The sequence below is a fragment of the Ranitomeya variabilis genome, chromosome 5, assembly GCF_051348905.1.
Source record: "Ranitomeya variabilis isolate aRanVar5 chromosome 5, aRanVar5.hap1, whole genome shotgun sequence".
NCBI lineage: Eukaryota > Metazoa > Chordata > Amphibia > Anura > Dendrobatidae > Ranitomeya > Ranitomeya variabilis.
Window position 1 is genome coordinate 269468413 of NC_135236.1, and position 16836 is coordinate 269485248.

At 43.2% G+C, this 16836-nt stretch overlaps 1 protein-coding gene across 3 annotated transcripts in view; it reads right to left on the reverse strand.

Moving 5' to 3' along the window:
- Nucleotides 1-798: 798 nt before the first annotated feature.
- The window catches only part of LOC143775760 (TRPM8 channel-associated factor homolog), a 164099-nt gene continuing 148061 nt past the window's right edge, over nucleotides 799-16836 (reverse strand). For all 3 annotated transcript variants that reach the window (XM_077264282.1, XM_077264281.1, XM_077264283.1), the window contains one exon: nucleotides 799-3141. In XM_077264282.1, the coding sequence (XP_077120397.1) occupies nucleotides 2896-3141 (246 nt within the window). In that variant the 3' untranslated portion in view covers nucleotides 799-2895. The remainder of the gene's footprint in view (nucleotides 3142-16836) is intronic.

Below are 16836 nucleotides of genomic sequence, written 5' to 3' on the forward strand. Positions count from 1 at the left end.
GGCGGCTGCCTGTAGTAGGATTTGGTGAGTATTGAGTTTTGGGAGATGCCTATGGGGTTGGGGGTAAGCAATAATCACGGGACAACTGTGGTGCGATTTTGGGGTGTGTGTAATGCTGCTTGGGGGATGCTTGTGGTGGGATTTGGGGGTAGTGCGATGGAGTGAGTGGCCTGTGGTGGGATTTTGGGGGGATATGCAATGCTGGAGGCTGCCTGGTTGAGAGAACAACTTTGCCTAAAAAATCATCTTATCTTTAATATTTTCACTGACAATGGATATGTTTCTAGTACTTGGAGAAAAGACATTTCAAGGGATCCCAACCAAAACTGTTTCCAGTTTCCCAAATATAGTCTGCAGATTGCCAAGATCTGCTCTATTTTGCTTATTACTGTGACCATTTACATTTTGTTGATGTCAATGTGTGTCGTGGAGCCAAGAACCACAGACTAGTGGCAGTACTTTATTTTCTATATAGCTGTACAAAATATTTCCATTACTCTCTAGGGATTGCAATTGAATATGTAATGGGTGCACATCACAAACAGTTTCACCAGTCTGCAACATTTTATTTATTTAGCACATCTTGCATTAGATCACACTTTGTGATTTCATGGATTATTTTCCTTGGCTAAATTTACCAACCATGTAAGCTACAAAAAATAAGGAGGCATAAACATGTGTGCAATGCAAGTTGCTCTTGTGGGTGTCAGATTTTATAAACCTCCCCCAGTGTATTATGGTAGTAGTCAGAAAAGTACCTAAAGGACAAAGAGATGACAACATTGCTCTTGTAGAAAACATAAAAACAGTTTATAGCTTAGAAAGGCTTTATTGCAAGAGTTTAACAAAGCAATAAGAATAAAATATTTGAAACACTTTAAAACAAGAAAAAATACAAGTACTGTAGCAGTCCATGAACAATCAATTCTATATGTATAGTTGTTTTCCTTCCTCAATAGTATGCCTTTCATGATAAACATGCCACAATAGGAGGAATTTTCTCCTGCTAAAGAACAGAAAAAGCTAAGCATCTTAATTTTACCAATGTACAAGTTTGATGGGTAGAACATTGCTTATTCTATTATGCTTTCCAAATCCTTTTCTATCATTTGTTTTTTTTTTACCATTTTTACATTGACTAAATACAATCCTCAATATTGAAATTGTAGCACCAAGAATGAAAAAAATGTGGAATAATGGATATTATAGGATTGATAGACATGTTAATGATAGGCATATGATGAAAACATGGAAACACAATTTCAACACATAGTTTATTAAGTATTGAGAGTAAGTGCCAGACAAAGAAGCACATGCACTTACACACCTTGACATGTTATCAATAATATTAATGGTTGTCTGAGGAATGTTCTGCCACACCGAATGCACTTGTGAACGTAAATCAAAATCCACTTCTGGCAACTTCCTTTGCAATTGCCGAGCAATGACATCCTAGATGAGCTCGATGGGAGACAAGTTTGCAGGCCATTGTAGCACATTTAAGGCATGCAGGTGGCACACAATAGTGCAAGCAACTTGCAGCCTGATGTTGTCATGCTGAAAAACGGCCAATGGGGCACTTTGGAGAAATGTCTACAGCACTGGTTCCAGCACCAAATCAATGTAATGTCAGGCTGATCGTGTACGTGGAATTAAAACCAGAGGGATCTGGCTACTGTACATTATGTAACCCCACATTATAAGCACAGGAGTACTACCATGGTGACATCTGGCTCTTAGCACCATGTGCAAACAACTTCTGATGGTTTGTGTAGACACTGTTTGATACCTTAAGCTTGGTATGTGATATCCAATTTGACTTGTAATACAAAATGGATCAATTGTGAACACTGTGGTACAGCCATTTATCCAAAGTGTCCCAGAAGCTATTTTTCAACATGACAGCACAAGATCACATGGTATTACCATGACCAGCAGTGTCTTCGGACTTGTCTTCCATCGAGCACATCTGGGATGTCATTTGCTGGCAACTGTAACAACAGATGATTTAAGTACCCAAGTGCATTTATCATGGCAGAACATTTCTTCAATGCCTGTTAATAACCTCATTGATAGCATGTAAGTTCTTGTATTTCTGTTACTATTACTCGATACTAAATAAATCGAGAGTTTTGAAAATGTTGTTTTCATTTTTTCATTATTTGCAGATCAATAACAGGATTATCGATCCTGTGATCTCCATATTCTTATTACTTTTTCTTCTAGGTGTTCAATTTCAATGCTGAGGAATGTGTATTATGTGTATTACTAGAGTAAAATAGAAAATGTGTGTCTTTCTTAATTTTATATGTCATTTTTTTTTTATAACCGTACTAAAATAAATTTGTGTTGTCCGGGGTTGTAAGAGAGTTTGGATATCTGATCTTTAGGTTATATTGCCATCAGACAGTTGGCAAGTGGTAAGCTATCAATACAGAAATCAGCACTTGCATCCCATGAGGGGCAACACCACTAAAAGCTAGCACATTAATTAACTACATAGAAAGTTCATACTCTGATATTGTAGAAGAATAGTTAATTGAAGGGATATCTACTGTAGACACCTTAGTCAATAAGTCAGGCAACTTCTTTCAGCAATCATTGAAAACACACCATGCAATGTACAACTTTATATTGCTTTAGAGAGGTTTTCCACTACTTAAACCATCTAAAATTCTTGAAAATAGCATGTTTACACTTGCTGTTTCTGACAGATGGGCATGTTACCAAGATTGCAAATCACTAACCACTACAGAAATATATATATATATATATATATATACTGTATGTAGCCACTGTGGTCAATGCTTGGCTGAAGCTGTCAGATACTTTATTTTATGGTTGTTATTTTTTATCTAATTTCAAGAATGGAAAACCTCTTTAACATAATTATATTCACACAATATATTTTTTTATTGGGTCATTCTCCCATTCTGGCAGTGTGGTCAATTCATTTCTGGTTGCTTCATCAATGGGCCACCCCCAGACTTGGAAAAATGGCGCCAGGTTTTTATTGACTGCTTGAGAGAACAACTTTGCCCAAAGATTCATCTTATCTTTATTATCTTTACTGACGTCGGACGTGGTCTGGTACTTGGAGAAAAGATGTTTGAAGGGATCCCAACCAAAACCCTCCTGTAGCTGAAACAATAGAACAAAAAGTTATTAACAACGGATCTAATGTGTCCTAAAAGAGAAGTCTTCACAAAGACCTGTACTGCACAGAGCTCCCTGCTAAGATGCTTGCAAACAAACTGACATACTGAAACTCAAAGTTTAAATGTGAATCATGAATATGGACCACTCGCAAAACCCAGATTGGAGGGAGAAACCAACCAAACCACCATCCTGCAGATCTCTCCAAAAATAAAAGCCCATGTCAGGTTTTCTTAAATCTGACTTGGTCAAATAGGATGACAAAATCCACACTGTCTTATTTTGTATTGTAACTAGAGATTAACGAATATTTCAATATTCGGTTCGGATTACGATTGCCGATTTTGCAAAATTCGCTGATTCATTCATCGAATATTCGCCGAACATAGCTTAACGTCATTGGAGTCAATGAGAGGCAAAAACAATCACTTACAATACACCTTCAAATGGGCCCAAAACTACACAAACATATCAAATTAGGGGCAGACACCAGAATAGTGGCCTTAATTGATCCACACAGCCCCCCACAGAATATAATGTAGCCCTTCATAAAGTATAATGCAACCCCCTCATATAGTATAACACAGCCTCCCTCATATAATATAATGCAGCCCCCCCTCATAGGGTATAATACAGCCCCCACCTCATCATTGTTCTCCCCCTCCACCCTATCATTGTCCTCATCACCACCTCCATCATTACCTTCTCACCCACCACCCCTATCATTGCCTTTTCCTACACCTCCATCATTGCTTTCTCCCCACTACCTCATCATTGCCCATTCCACCACCTCCATCATTGCCTCCTCCCCCATCACCACCATCATTGTCCTTTCCACCACTACCATCATTGTCCTTTCCACCACATCATTGCCTTCTCCCCACCACACCATCATTTCCCTTTCCACTACCTCTATAAATTTTTTCTCCCCACCACTCCCATAATTGCCTTCACCATCTCCTCCATCATTGCCTCCCCCACCACCATCATTGTCCTTTCCACCACAACCATCATTGCCTTCACCCCACCATCCCATCATTGCCCATTCCACCACCTCCATCATTGCCTCCTCCCCCACTACTCTATTGTCCTTTCCACCACCAACATTGCCTTCTCCCCCACCACCGCATCACTGCTCTCTCCATCACCCACATCATTGCCCTTTCAAATACACACACACAGCACCACTCTCACACACAGCACCACACAAACACACAGCACTGCACCACTCACGCACGCACACACACACAGCACCACTCACGCACGCACACAGACACACACAGCACCACTCACCTCTCCGCATGTTTCCCGCAGCCACAGCACATCCCGGCAGCATCTTCATCGCCGGCAGATTTCTCGGTTGTAGATAGAATGTATGGGCTCCAGCCAGGTCCTGACTGCAGCCCATACATTCTAGCTGTCTCCCGGAAAAGACATCATACCTGGAAGCAACCTATACATTCTAGCATCTACCCTGCAGGCAGTGTTAGCCTCAGCCAGCAGCTAACACTGTCGCGATTAAAGTAAAATAAATATTCACTTCTCTCAATGCCCATGGGGGCATGGGGAAGTGTGAATATTAATTTCTCTTTAGCAACAGGGACAGGCTCCTGTCTCCAGCTGCTGCTCTGTTGGCACTGGGTGGGCCCCCCTGACTCACGGGACCCATAGCAGCTGTGTGGTGTGCCGCTATTAGGGACACGCCACTGGCTGGGGGCCCCTGGAGCCCCTGGAGAAGCTGCCTGCCCTGTATGCCAGCAGGTCTAAGTGCCTGGGCCCACCAGAGAATCCTCCAGTTCTCTGGTGGGCCAGTCCGACCCTGCTCCGAGCACTCACAAATACTCGGAGACCACCCGAGCGTGCTTGGGATAACCCGAATGAGTATACTCGCTCATTACTAGTCACTACTCCCTGCTGATTCTCCTGGATCTCTCTGCAGCATTCAGCACAGTGGATCATCAGCTCCTCCCCACTATCCTCCATGCTTTCAGACTCAAGGATACTACTTTCACCTGGCTCTCCTCCTGTCTCTCTGACCATTCCTTCACTGTATCATTAGTTGGCTCCTCTTCCTCTCCTTTTCCCCTTATTGTCAGGGTTTCTCAAGGATCTAGGCCACCTCTTTTCCTTAAACTGTATATTGCCCATATTGGACAAACCATCAGTAGATTTGATTTTCTGTACCATCTCTATGTAGTTGACACCCAATTATACACATCGCCTCCTGATATCACCCCTGCATTACTATAAAATACCAGTGATTGTCTTTCTGCCATCTCTAACATTATGTCCTCCCTCTATCTAAAACTGAATCTGTTAAAAACTGAACTCCTCATGTTTCCTCCCTCCACTAATCTACCCATGTGCATTTCCATGCGTGGTTCTACCATTACTCCCCAGAAACATGCCTGCTGTCTTCAGGTCATATTTGATTTAGATATTTCATTCACCCCGTACTTCCGATCACTTACTTACTCACTCACTCATGTCACCTGCTCTTCAAAATCATCTCCAGAAATCAACCTTTTCTGACCTTTCACTCTGCAAAATCTTTTAATGTTGCTCTTATTCATTCTCGTTTGGACTATTGCAATTCTCTACTAATCGGTCTCCCTCTTACTAAACTCTTCCCTCTCCAATCCGTCCTGAATGAGGCCAGAATCATATTCCTTGTCAACTGCTCATTTCACTGTTTGCCCATCCATTACACAGTTTATTATAAACTTTTTAGTGATGGGCGAGCACTAAAATGCTCGGAAGCTCGTTGCTCAGGTCGAGCAAATTGGAATACTCGAGTACTCGACCCGAGCAATGAGCCCAATGTAAGTCTATGGGAAACCTGAGTATTTTTAACACGATCCCCCAGGGGGTCCTTTTAAGGTCTGAAAACGACTGAAAATGATGGAAACTCAGCTCAAATGACACAGGATCATCATAGGGATCGCCCCTGGAAGCCTTTCTGACTCCTAGGTCACAGCTGTAAGCAATGTTGTCAGAGTTTCATGCCATTTTTACAGGTGCATCAAAAAACATACAAAAACGAAACCAAAATGGATTTTGCTGGGAAATATGTTAAGGTATATCCTTTCCAGGGTAATGACTTGTATATAACGCAAAATAATTAACCCCAGACCAAAATGTTCCTCCACCACTTTGGCTATGTTCACACATAGCGTTTTTGATGCGTTTTATGAATAAAGTTCATGTTTGTGACGCCACCTGTGGTATTCGGTCAGTATGGACCAACGCTGCTTAAAGGGCTCCTCTGGGGTGGTGTTATGGCAGCTAGATGGTATAACTTCCCACAGGTGAAGTAGGTCCCCAGGGCTCCCTGTGTGTAGATGGAAGATGGTGAATGGTGTGGTAAAGAATGAGGACACAGGTTTGCAGTCTCTTTACCTGGTTTACTGAAGGCTTCAGGCAACCACAGTCCAGGGCACCAGATCACAGGGCAAGCAGAGTCCCGCCGGCTTGGAAGCGAATCCAGAGTCCCCTTTACCAGATGAAGATCAAAGCCTTCCTCCAAGTGCGGTAGTGTTGTAGTCCCTTACTGCCTAAGGCTTCCAATAAGGTCCTCACAGTTCCTCTCTGACCCCCATAAAGGTTAGGACACCACCCGTATGACAGGTGAACTGGGCCTTTTTAGAGGGTCTCTATCATGACCCGGGCACTATAGATACAGTATCACTGTCTCCTGGGTATCAATGCGGACAGGTGATGATGCACAATCCAGCTGTCGTGCTGGTTTCAGCTATGCCACTATAGAGTTCAGCACTGCCAGGGTCTTCCGGCTACCAAGAATCTGCACTAGCCAGGGAGGTAGACAATTCTCAGCTCTGCTCCACTGGGGTTATTCTCCTGTGCTTTCTCGCTCCTGCGCTCTTTCTACAAGTTGTTCATTCCTTCTGTTCTCTTCCTCCAGGAGCTGTAGTACCTCGGACTACACAGCTCCTTCAGACCTTCGAACACTCTGTCTGTCTGCTCTCTTCTCTGTCCTCAGACAGAATCCTCTCTAACTTCCTCTCCAGCCAGAATATGAGGGAACTTCCCCTTAATCCAGGTTTAGAGCTCCCCCTTCTGGCCTGGAGTATGAACGTGTTGTATGTAAGTGATTACCTGGTGAAAGATATCCTTCATCGCTTCCAAGCGTGACATCACTCTCCCCATGGGGAAAGCAATGCCACTGTGACGACCATGACCCTGGGTCATTACATTTGCATCATGGAATACGTTCAACCTGGTGTTCTAGTGGTTGTGGATGATGAGGATGAGGATAGGGAGGAGGATAACACCAAACAGACCAAATCAAGAGGCGTATGCCCATGTGTGGTTGTGAAGAGGTGCATGAGAATACACCTCCAGAAAAAAGACAATGTATTTGAGGTTATGTTCCGCTGCTTTCATTTGGTGGTGTACAGAAGTCTTGCCCAATCCAGCCCTTGTTCATTTTTATAAGAGTCAGCCTGTCAGCATTTTCAGTTGACAGGCGGATGCGCTTATCTGTTATAATTCCACCAGCAGCACTAAAAACCTGCTCTGACAGAACACTAGCCAAGGCGTAGAGAGCCAGTTCATGCCACGTGTTCAGCTTGGATACCCAATAATTAAAAGGCACAGAGAAATCACGGAGGACGTTTGTACGATCAGCAAGGTACTCCCTCAGCATCTTCCCAAACATTGCACTTCTTGTGACAGCACCCCATGCCTCTGTGCGGGCACGATGGAAGGGTCTGAGAAAGCTGTCCCAGAACTTTGCCATTGTTCCCTTGCCAATTCTGGATTGTACTTCTCTCTCTCGCTTGGATTCCTTGGTTGTACAACAAACTGATGTCTGCTGCCAGCATTCTCAGATGGGAATTTTTTTTATTAATTCCGCTACAAGGGCCTTCTGGTACTACAACATTTTAATACACCTGTCTGCCTCTGAAAGAGGAGATTGAAAGCTCTCCTTGTAGCGTGCGTCTAGATGTGTCACCAACCAGTAATGAGTGTCACTGAAAATTGTAATAATGTAAGGGTCACGGGAAACGCAGCGCAACATAAAGTCAGCTATGCATGCCAGACTGCTAACAGGCAAGACTTCTGTGTCCTCACCAACAGGATGACTGACCATGCTGTCCTCCTCCTCCTCCATCCTCAGGCCATCCACGCTGAACAGACGGTATGACAGCTGTGCTTGTAGTACCGTCTATAGCACATGAAAGTAGCTCCTGTTCCTCCTCCTCCTCTTCCTCATTGTCTACCAATCCACGTTAGGACGACATGAGGCTGGGCTGAATGTGATCACCCTGTATGGTTCCTTGCTCCATATCATTGTGCTCCACCTGCAATGCATCCTCTTTAATTGTAAACAGAGAGGTTTTCAAAATGCAGAGAAGTGGGATGGTGACGTAAATTATAGTGTCATCACCACTCTCCATCTTGGTGGAGTCCTCAATTCAAGTTTTTGAAAATGGTACATATGTCTGACATCCATGTCCACTCCTGAGGTCTTATGTTTGGATTCTGAACTGAATAACGATGGCCTTGTTGATGCTGGTAGTCAACAACTGCCCTCTTCTGCTAACAAATCCTTTCGAACATATGCAATGTAGAGTTCCAAAGTGTGGGGACATCACACACCAGTCGGTGAGCCGGAAGATGCAAACACTGCTGAAGCACGGCAAGGATGGCTGAAGCTGTAGATGACTTTCTAAAATGGGCAGACAGGCAGCGTACGTTCACTAGCAGATCCGTCAGCTCCGGGTAGCTTTTGAGAAAACATTGAACGACGAGGTTAAGCACATGGGCCAGGCAAGGTATGCGTGTGAGCTCACCTTGCTTCAGAGCTGCCACCAGGTTCCAGCCATTGTCACACACGACCATGCCTGGCTGTTGGTTCAGCGGTGTCAGCCAAAAATCTGACTGCTCTTTCAGCGCTGTCCACAACTCTTCAGCATTGTGCGTTTTGTCACCTAAGCAGATTAGCTTCAGCACAGCCTGTTGCCTCTTGGCTGACACAGTGCTGCAGTGCTTCCATCTTCTGACTGATGTGCTCCTTTCAGAGATGGAGGCTGAAGAGGAAGAGGGGGGAGAGGTGCAGGAGCTGTAGATTGTGGGGGCAACCCTGATTGATGTAGGGCCCGCAATCCTCAGCATCAGGAGGATGTGTTCCATCCCAAAGTCCGACTGGGTCCCGGCTTCCACTAACCCACTGTTAACCCAGTGTGCCGTCAGTGAGATGTACTGTCCCTGCCCACAAGCACTTGTCCACGTGTCTGTGGTTAGGTGGACTTTCCCAGTAACAGCAATTATATATATATCTCTCTCCAATCCCTCAATAGTGCAAAAAAGAATTAATGTGCATACAGATAAACCATAATATAGAACGGTGCACTCAAATAAATCATGTGATTAAGTGTAAAGGATCCAAATACAAATAGAAAACCAGGAAGGAAAAAATGCGATCAAAGAGGCCAATATAATACAAAGTAACAAAACTTTATTTATACAAATAATTTAGCAGAGATTAACAGTGGGTACTCTCACAAAACCAAAAGTGCTATCTAACAAAAGAAAACGCGGGACATGGACTGATGGTGGCTTGGGTAATCATAATACATATATAAATAAAGTTGGATATCTATATATACCAACCCTCATAGCAATAAATTATTATGGTGAGTCCAAGAGATCACTACGGTATTGTAGAAAGAACCGGGAATAGAAAAATAATATCACCAATGGGAGAAAGTATCAATGATACAGCCATTAATAGTTCAAGAAACATATCATACCTTATGGTAAAACAAGGACCACCAAAGTAATGAAATGAGGGAGCCGTCCATACAGTCCACGTCACCCCGACGCGCGTTTCGGCAGAGCCTTCGTCAGGGGGTATGGCTTAGATAAATTGTGCACGTTTAAATAAGAACCCGGAACCTATCAGTGAATGGCCGGAAGTATTATCCCATCACTATGGTAACACAGTATTGTTTATGGGCAAAGAATTACCATCAATAATGCCGATAATTCGGCAGAATATATCAGATCCACAAGGATACACCATGCAGCATCGGCATATATAGTATAACGGAGAAATGTCCCATCGCTACTTAATTGACGCTTGCGCTGCCGAAAACCGGGCTCTGTCGGCCGGCGTCCGCGTCACAGGGAGGCGGAGCCAGGACACATGTGACCTGACCCACGTGACCCTTCAGACGCCGAGAGCCGGGAGACACAGCCAAGCACAGCGCGCATGCGTACAGAGCGATGGGCACAGAGACGGGATCATGTCAATCGTTGGATTGATTCCATACTTCAGCCTTTTGTTACCAGTCTTCCTTCATTCTTAAAGGACACCGGAGTGTTCCTCAGGACCATTGATGACTTACATCTTGATCCTGATGCACTTATGGTAGTGGCTGATGTAGAGTCACTTTACACGAGCATCAGACATTCTGATGGTCTCTGTGCTGTGAAGTATTTCTTGAGCATGTCTGATTACCCTATTGAGTTTCAGGATTTTGTGTTGGAGATTCTTGAATTTACTTTAACTCATAATTTTTTTACTTTTAAGGGGACTTCTTCCTGCAGCTCCAAGGGACAGCCATGGGGGCGGCCTTCGCGCCGGCCTACGCTGGTCTGTTCCTGGGGCTGTGGGAGAGGGACCTCTTCCTGTCTGATCGGGCCTCATCTATGGACCGCGTCCCTTTATGGACGCGGTACATAGATGATGTATTCCTGATCTGGCAGGGTTCAGTTGATTTATTGCAACAATTCATGGAATCTCTAAATACGAATGACTGCAATATTAAACTTACATATCACTTTGACAGAGAGAGAGTAGAGTTTCTAGATGTTTTGGTCAAAAGGGATGTTAATGATGATATACATACGGACATTTTTAGAAAGCCTACATCGACAAATTCTTTGCTGCACGCCTCATCCGCTCATCCAGCACATGTAATTCGGTCGATTCCTACTGGACAGTTTCTTCGCTTGCGAAGAATCTGTTCGAGTGGTGCTGATTTTGAAAGACAGGCTATTGATCTTAAACTAAGACTCTATGAGAGGGGCTATAGTCGCAGAATGGTTAAATATGCCTACAATCGTGCCAGACATTCCTCTCGCCACGATCTATTGTACAAATCTAACTTTAAAATACAAACTGACATGGTGAGATTTGTTACTGGTTATCATAATCACTTTGAATTATTGAGACAGGCACTTATGAGATCGTGGCCTATTTTACGTGCGGATCCCGTAATTGCTAAATATATACCTGAAAGGCCTGCCTTTTCTACTAGACGCTCTAAGAACTTACGGGATATCTTGGTACACAGCCACTATAATGCAGTTAGTAAGCCCACGTTTCTGGATCAATTTTCCAGAAAAATTGTCTGTGTTCCTTGTGGGAGATGTGTGGCGTGTCCAAACATCGAAAGATGTGATTCTTTCTTTAATGCTGACAGGTCGAGGACGTTTAAAATTAAGAAGTATATCACGTGTTCCACTCGATATGTGGTCTACTTTGCTACATGCCCCTGTGGGCTTATTTATATCGGGCTCACCACACGCCCTTTGAAAATACGTATAAGGGAACATGTAAGAGATATCCTTGCTGCCAAGGAACATACAGATGTTTTATTATTGAAAACGGTCCCTAAGCATTTTTGGTTACACCATAACTGTGATGCCTCCTTATTCCGCGCAAGGGGTATTGATTCCCTAGATAGTAATATCCGTGGTGGTAGGATGACAGAAAGACTTGCCCAAATGGAATCACGCTGGATTTGGTCCCTGAATACACTCCACCCTAATGGTCTTAATGAACAGATTAGTTTTGCTCCTTTTCTCTAAGTTGGTGCCTGTTAGTCTCTGTTCCATCTGACTATGTTTATCTAACTTTTTATTCTTGTTTTTAATTTTATTTTAATATTTTAGGATCACCCCTAACCTTGTTGTGTCTCTGAGTGCTCAAGTACTATACTCCCTGGTTCAGGATAAATGAAGTGAATTCACCTTTCATCCATGTGAAGTTATTACCATTGGTCTATGGAAGGATTGGCTTATTACTACATTATTTACTAATTATATGGATCGCATGTACTGTATTATTTAATCTCTGTAAATATGTTTTGATTACATTTGTACTGTGATTACTGCATTATTTCTTGCTATTATATGAATGAAGTTGTCCTAATTCTTCACTTTGACCAGAATATGTTATCCTTACACATGTTCTTCCTTTTCCTCGTTCTGGTGGAGATCCCGTCTCTGTGCCCATCGCTCTGTACGCATGCGCGCTGTGCTTGGCTGTGTCTCCCGGCTCTCGGCGTCTTAAGGGTCACGTGGGTCAGGTCACATGTGTCCTGGCTCCGCCTCCCTGTGACGCGGACGCCGGCCGACAGAGCCCGGTTTTCGGCAGCGCAAGTGTCAATTAAGTAGCGATGGGACATTTCTCCGTTATACTATATATGCCGATGCTGCATGGTGTATCCTTGTGGATCTGATATATTCTGCCGAATTATCGGCATTATTGATGGTAATTCTTTGCCCATAAACAATACTGTGTTACCATAGTGATAGGATAATACTTCCGGCCATTCACTGATAGGTTCCGGATTTAAACGTGCACAATTAATCTAAGCCATGCCCCCTGACGAAGGCTCTGCCGAAACGCGCGTCGGGGTGACGTGGACTGTATGGACGGCTCCCTCATTTCATTACTTTGGTGGTCCTTGTTTTACCATCAGGTATGATATGTTTCTCGAACTATTAACGGCTGTATCAATGATACTTTCTCCCATTGGTGATATTATTTTTCTATTCCCGGTTCTTTCTACAATACCGTAGTGATCTCTTGGACTCGCCATAATAATTTATTGCTATGAGGGTTGGTATATATAGATATCCGTGTTAAATAAATAAGGACACCGCGCTAACCAACCAAGGAAATGCAGTTAGATAGGTGTACCTAAAAAGTGAAAAAACCTATGCATGGACGCAAAAATGCTACTAATTGGTAACCTGCAGAGGCAGCAGCCAGTGAAAAAGTGGCTACAACCCCCAATAACAACACTGATAATAACACTGATAATAATAATGCGCAAATGCCAGATAGCCGTTACTCGTAATCACCAGCAACACTAGATCTTACTGCCACGGTCGGTACATGTGTAGAGTGATCGATATATATCAGACAAGTTTGAAGTGACCGCACACTTACTGTTTATAGCATGGCTGAGGTGCAGGTGCTGGCGTTGTGCTGGTATGTATTGGAGCAGGGGCAACAGCCACCTGTGTGTCCGGAGCTGGAGGGGTCCAAACGGCGGTGTGGCACGGCAGAAACACTCACTGAGTGGGGAGCGTCCTCCCTTGCTAGTGCTCTGCCTGCACACGCCTGAAGCGCTGTTAGCCGGCACACGTGGGCTGCGAGGGCACCGCTAGAGAGAGCGGTGGAATGAGGGGGCGTGTGGTCAGGGTGACGTCACCAGGATGGGAAAGGGAAAAAAAGAGCAGAGGACGGGTGCCGAATTGGGACCAAAGTGCCTACGCGTTTCGAAGGTCTCCGGACCTTCTTCGTCAGGGCTATAGGTCCCAGCTGTCTCCTGCTCTTAATATAACCCCTGATGCTCTAAAAAACATATAAAAGCCACACCTACTTGCAAAACTGGTCTGGAATTCGATTTAAGTGGATAAGTAGGGGAGATAAATGTGCAACAATAAAAGCGGTGTGTATCCCTATATATGTAGAAATCTCTATACGTATAAAAAACTTTATTCCATAAATACATTAAAAAATATACATTAGATACATTAAAAATGGGGGCTTGTTAAAAATGGCGGTTTCTAAAAAAGAACAAAAAACAATAAACATTCTAAAAACCACCCTATGGTAAAAGTGAATATAATCCACCCCATGCATACATTGGGGTACAATGTGCACATGGTGGGGTGGAGAATAGATAAAGCCACGGACAAAAATAAGAAATGGATGCACAGGGAGAGGGAAGAAGGGGGTCATATAGGAGTTTATGAAATAAAATCAAATAAAATAGAGTAAAGAAAAGAGGGGCTGAAGAACATCTTTATTCATGCGAAGGCATAAAGCTCAACCTCATGATTCAAGCCTTTAGGGGCTAAACTGTCCAATGTAAAGATCCACTTGGACTCTGTACGTGACATTAGTTTAATATAGTCACCTCCCCTCCCATTCCTATGCACCCCCTGAATGCCACAGAAGGTGAGTCCCCTGGTTGATCTACCATGGTGCTCCTTAAAATGTCTTGACAGAGGATGGCCTTCAAAGCCTTTTTCTATATTGTTAAAATGTTCCTTCAGCCTATCCATCAATCTACGTTTAGTACGGCCCACGTATATTTTGTCGCAAGGGCACTTAATTAAATAAATAACTCCCGATGACCAACACGATATGTCGTCCTTAATTAAAAATTCCCAGGTTCCATCCGAGTTGAAGAATCTCAGTTGTTTTGTTTTCCTGAAGTTAGTACGCACACAACAGGAACACGTACCGCATGGTGTGAAACCTGGATTTTTTGAGAGTGTACTCTTAATAGGACCCTTTCTAGTTGTTGGAGCTATAATGTTCCCAATAGTTTGAGATTTCCGAAAAATAAATCTTGGATGTTGTGGTAGTAGTTCACCTATCACTCTGTCTAATTGGAGGGTTGACCAATGTTTACGTATAATTTTGGTGAAGTGTTTATATCCCTGGTGGTACTGCGTGATGATGGGTAGTTGGTGAATTTGTTCTGGAATGCTCCCTAGGGTGCTTGTATCCCTCCTTGTTTTATGTATGAGGGTGTCTCTAGAGGTTTCGTGTACCTCCTTGTTGGCTGCCTCAATTAGATCCTTCGGATAACCTTTTTCAAGAAATTTCCCTGCCAGGTATTCTGCCTCAGTTTCATAATCCTGTAGTTTAGTACAGTTCCGTCTTATTCGGGTGAATTGACTTTTAGGAATATTGTTCAACCAGATGGGTAGGTGACAGCTATTTATGTCGATGAAGCCATTGCAGTCCACCGCCTTACGGTGGCATTTAGTTAGCACCTGATTGTCCTCAATGAAGATACTCAAATCTAAAAAGGTGATTTCCGTTTTGCTGGTAGTGGCCGTAAATTCTAGCCCGAAATCGTTTGAATTGAGGGTGGCAATAAATGCATCCAACTTGTATTGGGGGCCATTCCAAATGAATAGTACATCGTCTATAAAGCGTTTCCACATGACCAACCCAGTGTGAGGGCTGTCGGTGAGTTTTATGTGTAGCTCCTCCCATTTGGCTACGTACAAGTTCGCATAGCTGGGAGCGAAGCGGGTACCCATGGCCGTTCCCCATGTCTGAAGGTAGAACTGGCCGTCATAAACAAAATAGTTATGTTCTAAAATAAATGAAATGCTCTCCATGATGAACCTGATCTGTGTATCCTTGTAAATGTCCAACTTGTTCAGATAATATTTGGCCGCTTCGCATCCTTTTGAATGGCTTATCACCGTATATAGTGACTTAATGTCAAGTGTTCCTAAGATGAAGCCATTCTCCCAATGTATTTTTTCCAATAGTTGGAGCACTTGACTGGTGTCTGTAAGATAGGCCGGGACAATAGACATACACTTCTGAAGGTGTGAGTCGACATAACGTGATAAATTCGAAGTCAGGCAATTAATGCCTGAAATAATAGGTCTACCTGGTGGGTGCGTCTCATCCTTGTGCACTTTGGGAAGGTAATAAAATACTGCAGTACTGGGGTTTTTATTTAGGATAAATTGGAATTCTTTTTTATTTAGAATACCTCGATATTTGCCCCGTGATGCTAGAACATTAAGAATCTTGACATAACGTTCAGTGGGGTCACTAGTGAGTTTCTTATAGGTAATTACATCATTAAGGAGTCTGCCAGATTCCTCCTGGTATGCAGTCTGGTTAAGTAGGACGATCCCACCCCCTTTATCAGCGGGGCGTATCACAATACCGTTATTCTCTTGGAGCTCGAGTAGTGCTTTCCTTTCAAGATTATTTAAATTTTGGGAAATATATTTTGGATTTTTTATTTTAATTTTTCTGATATCTTGTGTTACTGCAGATTCAAATGCACGAAATGCGTTCGAATATTCCTGTATAGGATGAAACGTAGAGGGATTGGACAACGATGTCTGTATGTATTCCTGGGCATCCGCGGTGGTAAGCTGTGGGCCCTTTTTGAGAAAATATTTTTTAATGACCAAGTTTCGTAGAAACTGTTTTAGGCTAATATATAAATTGAAGGGTTTCGCGGTCGCAGTTGGTGCGAATTTCAATCCCTTCTGAAGGAGAGAGATTTCATTTTCGGAAAGTACATGAGAACTTAGATTAAATATTTTTTGGGTGGAGGGAGGTTTAGTTACTTTCTTTTTGGAGAGTCCCCCCCCCCCTCTTACCTCTTTTGGTTTTGGAATATTTACCCGAAAAAATCCCGATTGATTGTTGTTTGCGATTTGAATCCTCTCCCTCTGTTAGATAGGAGACTAGGGATTCTCTTGGGGTTGTTGTTATTTTTACTATTAATATTAGTGGCCAATCCTATCCTTGTAGGGGGTTTATATGATTTTGGGGTGATGGCGGTTCTCGTCAGTCTCCTATAAATGTCAGTATGTTTCTTTTTGGTACCTTCATTAAATATGGTACTGTTATTATGACTC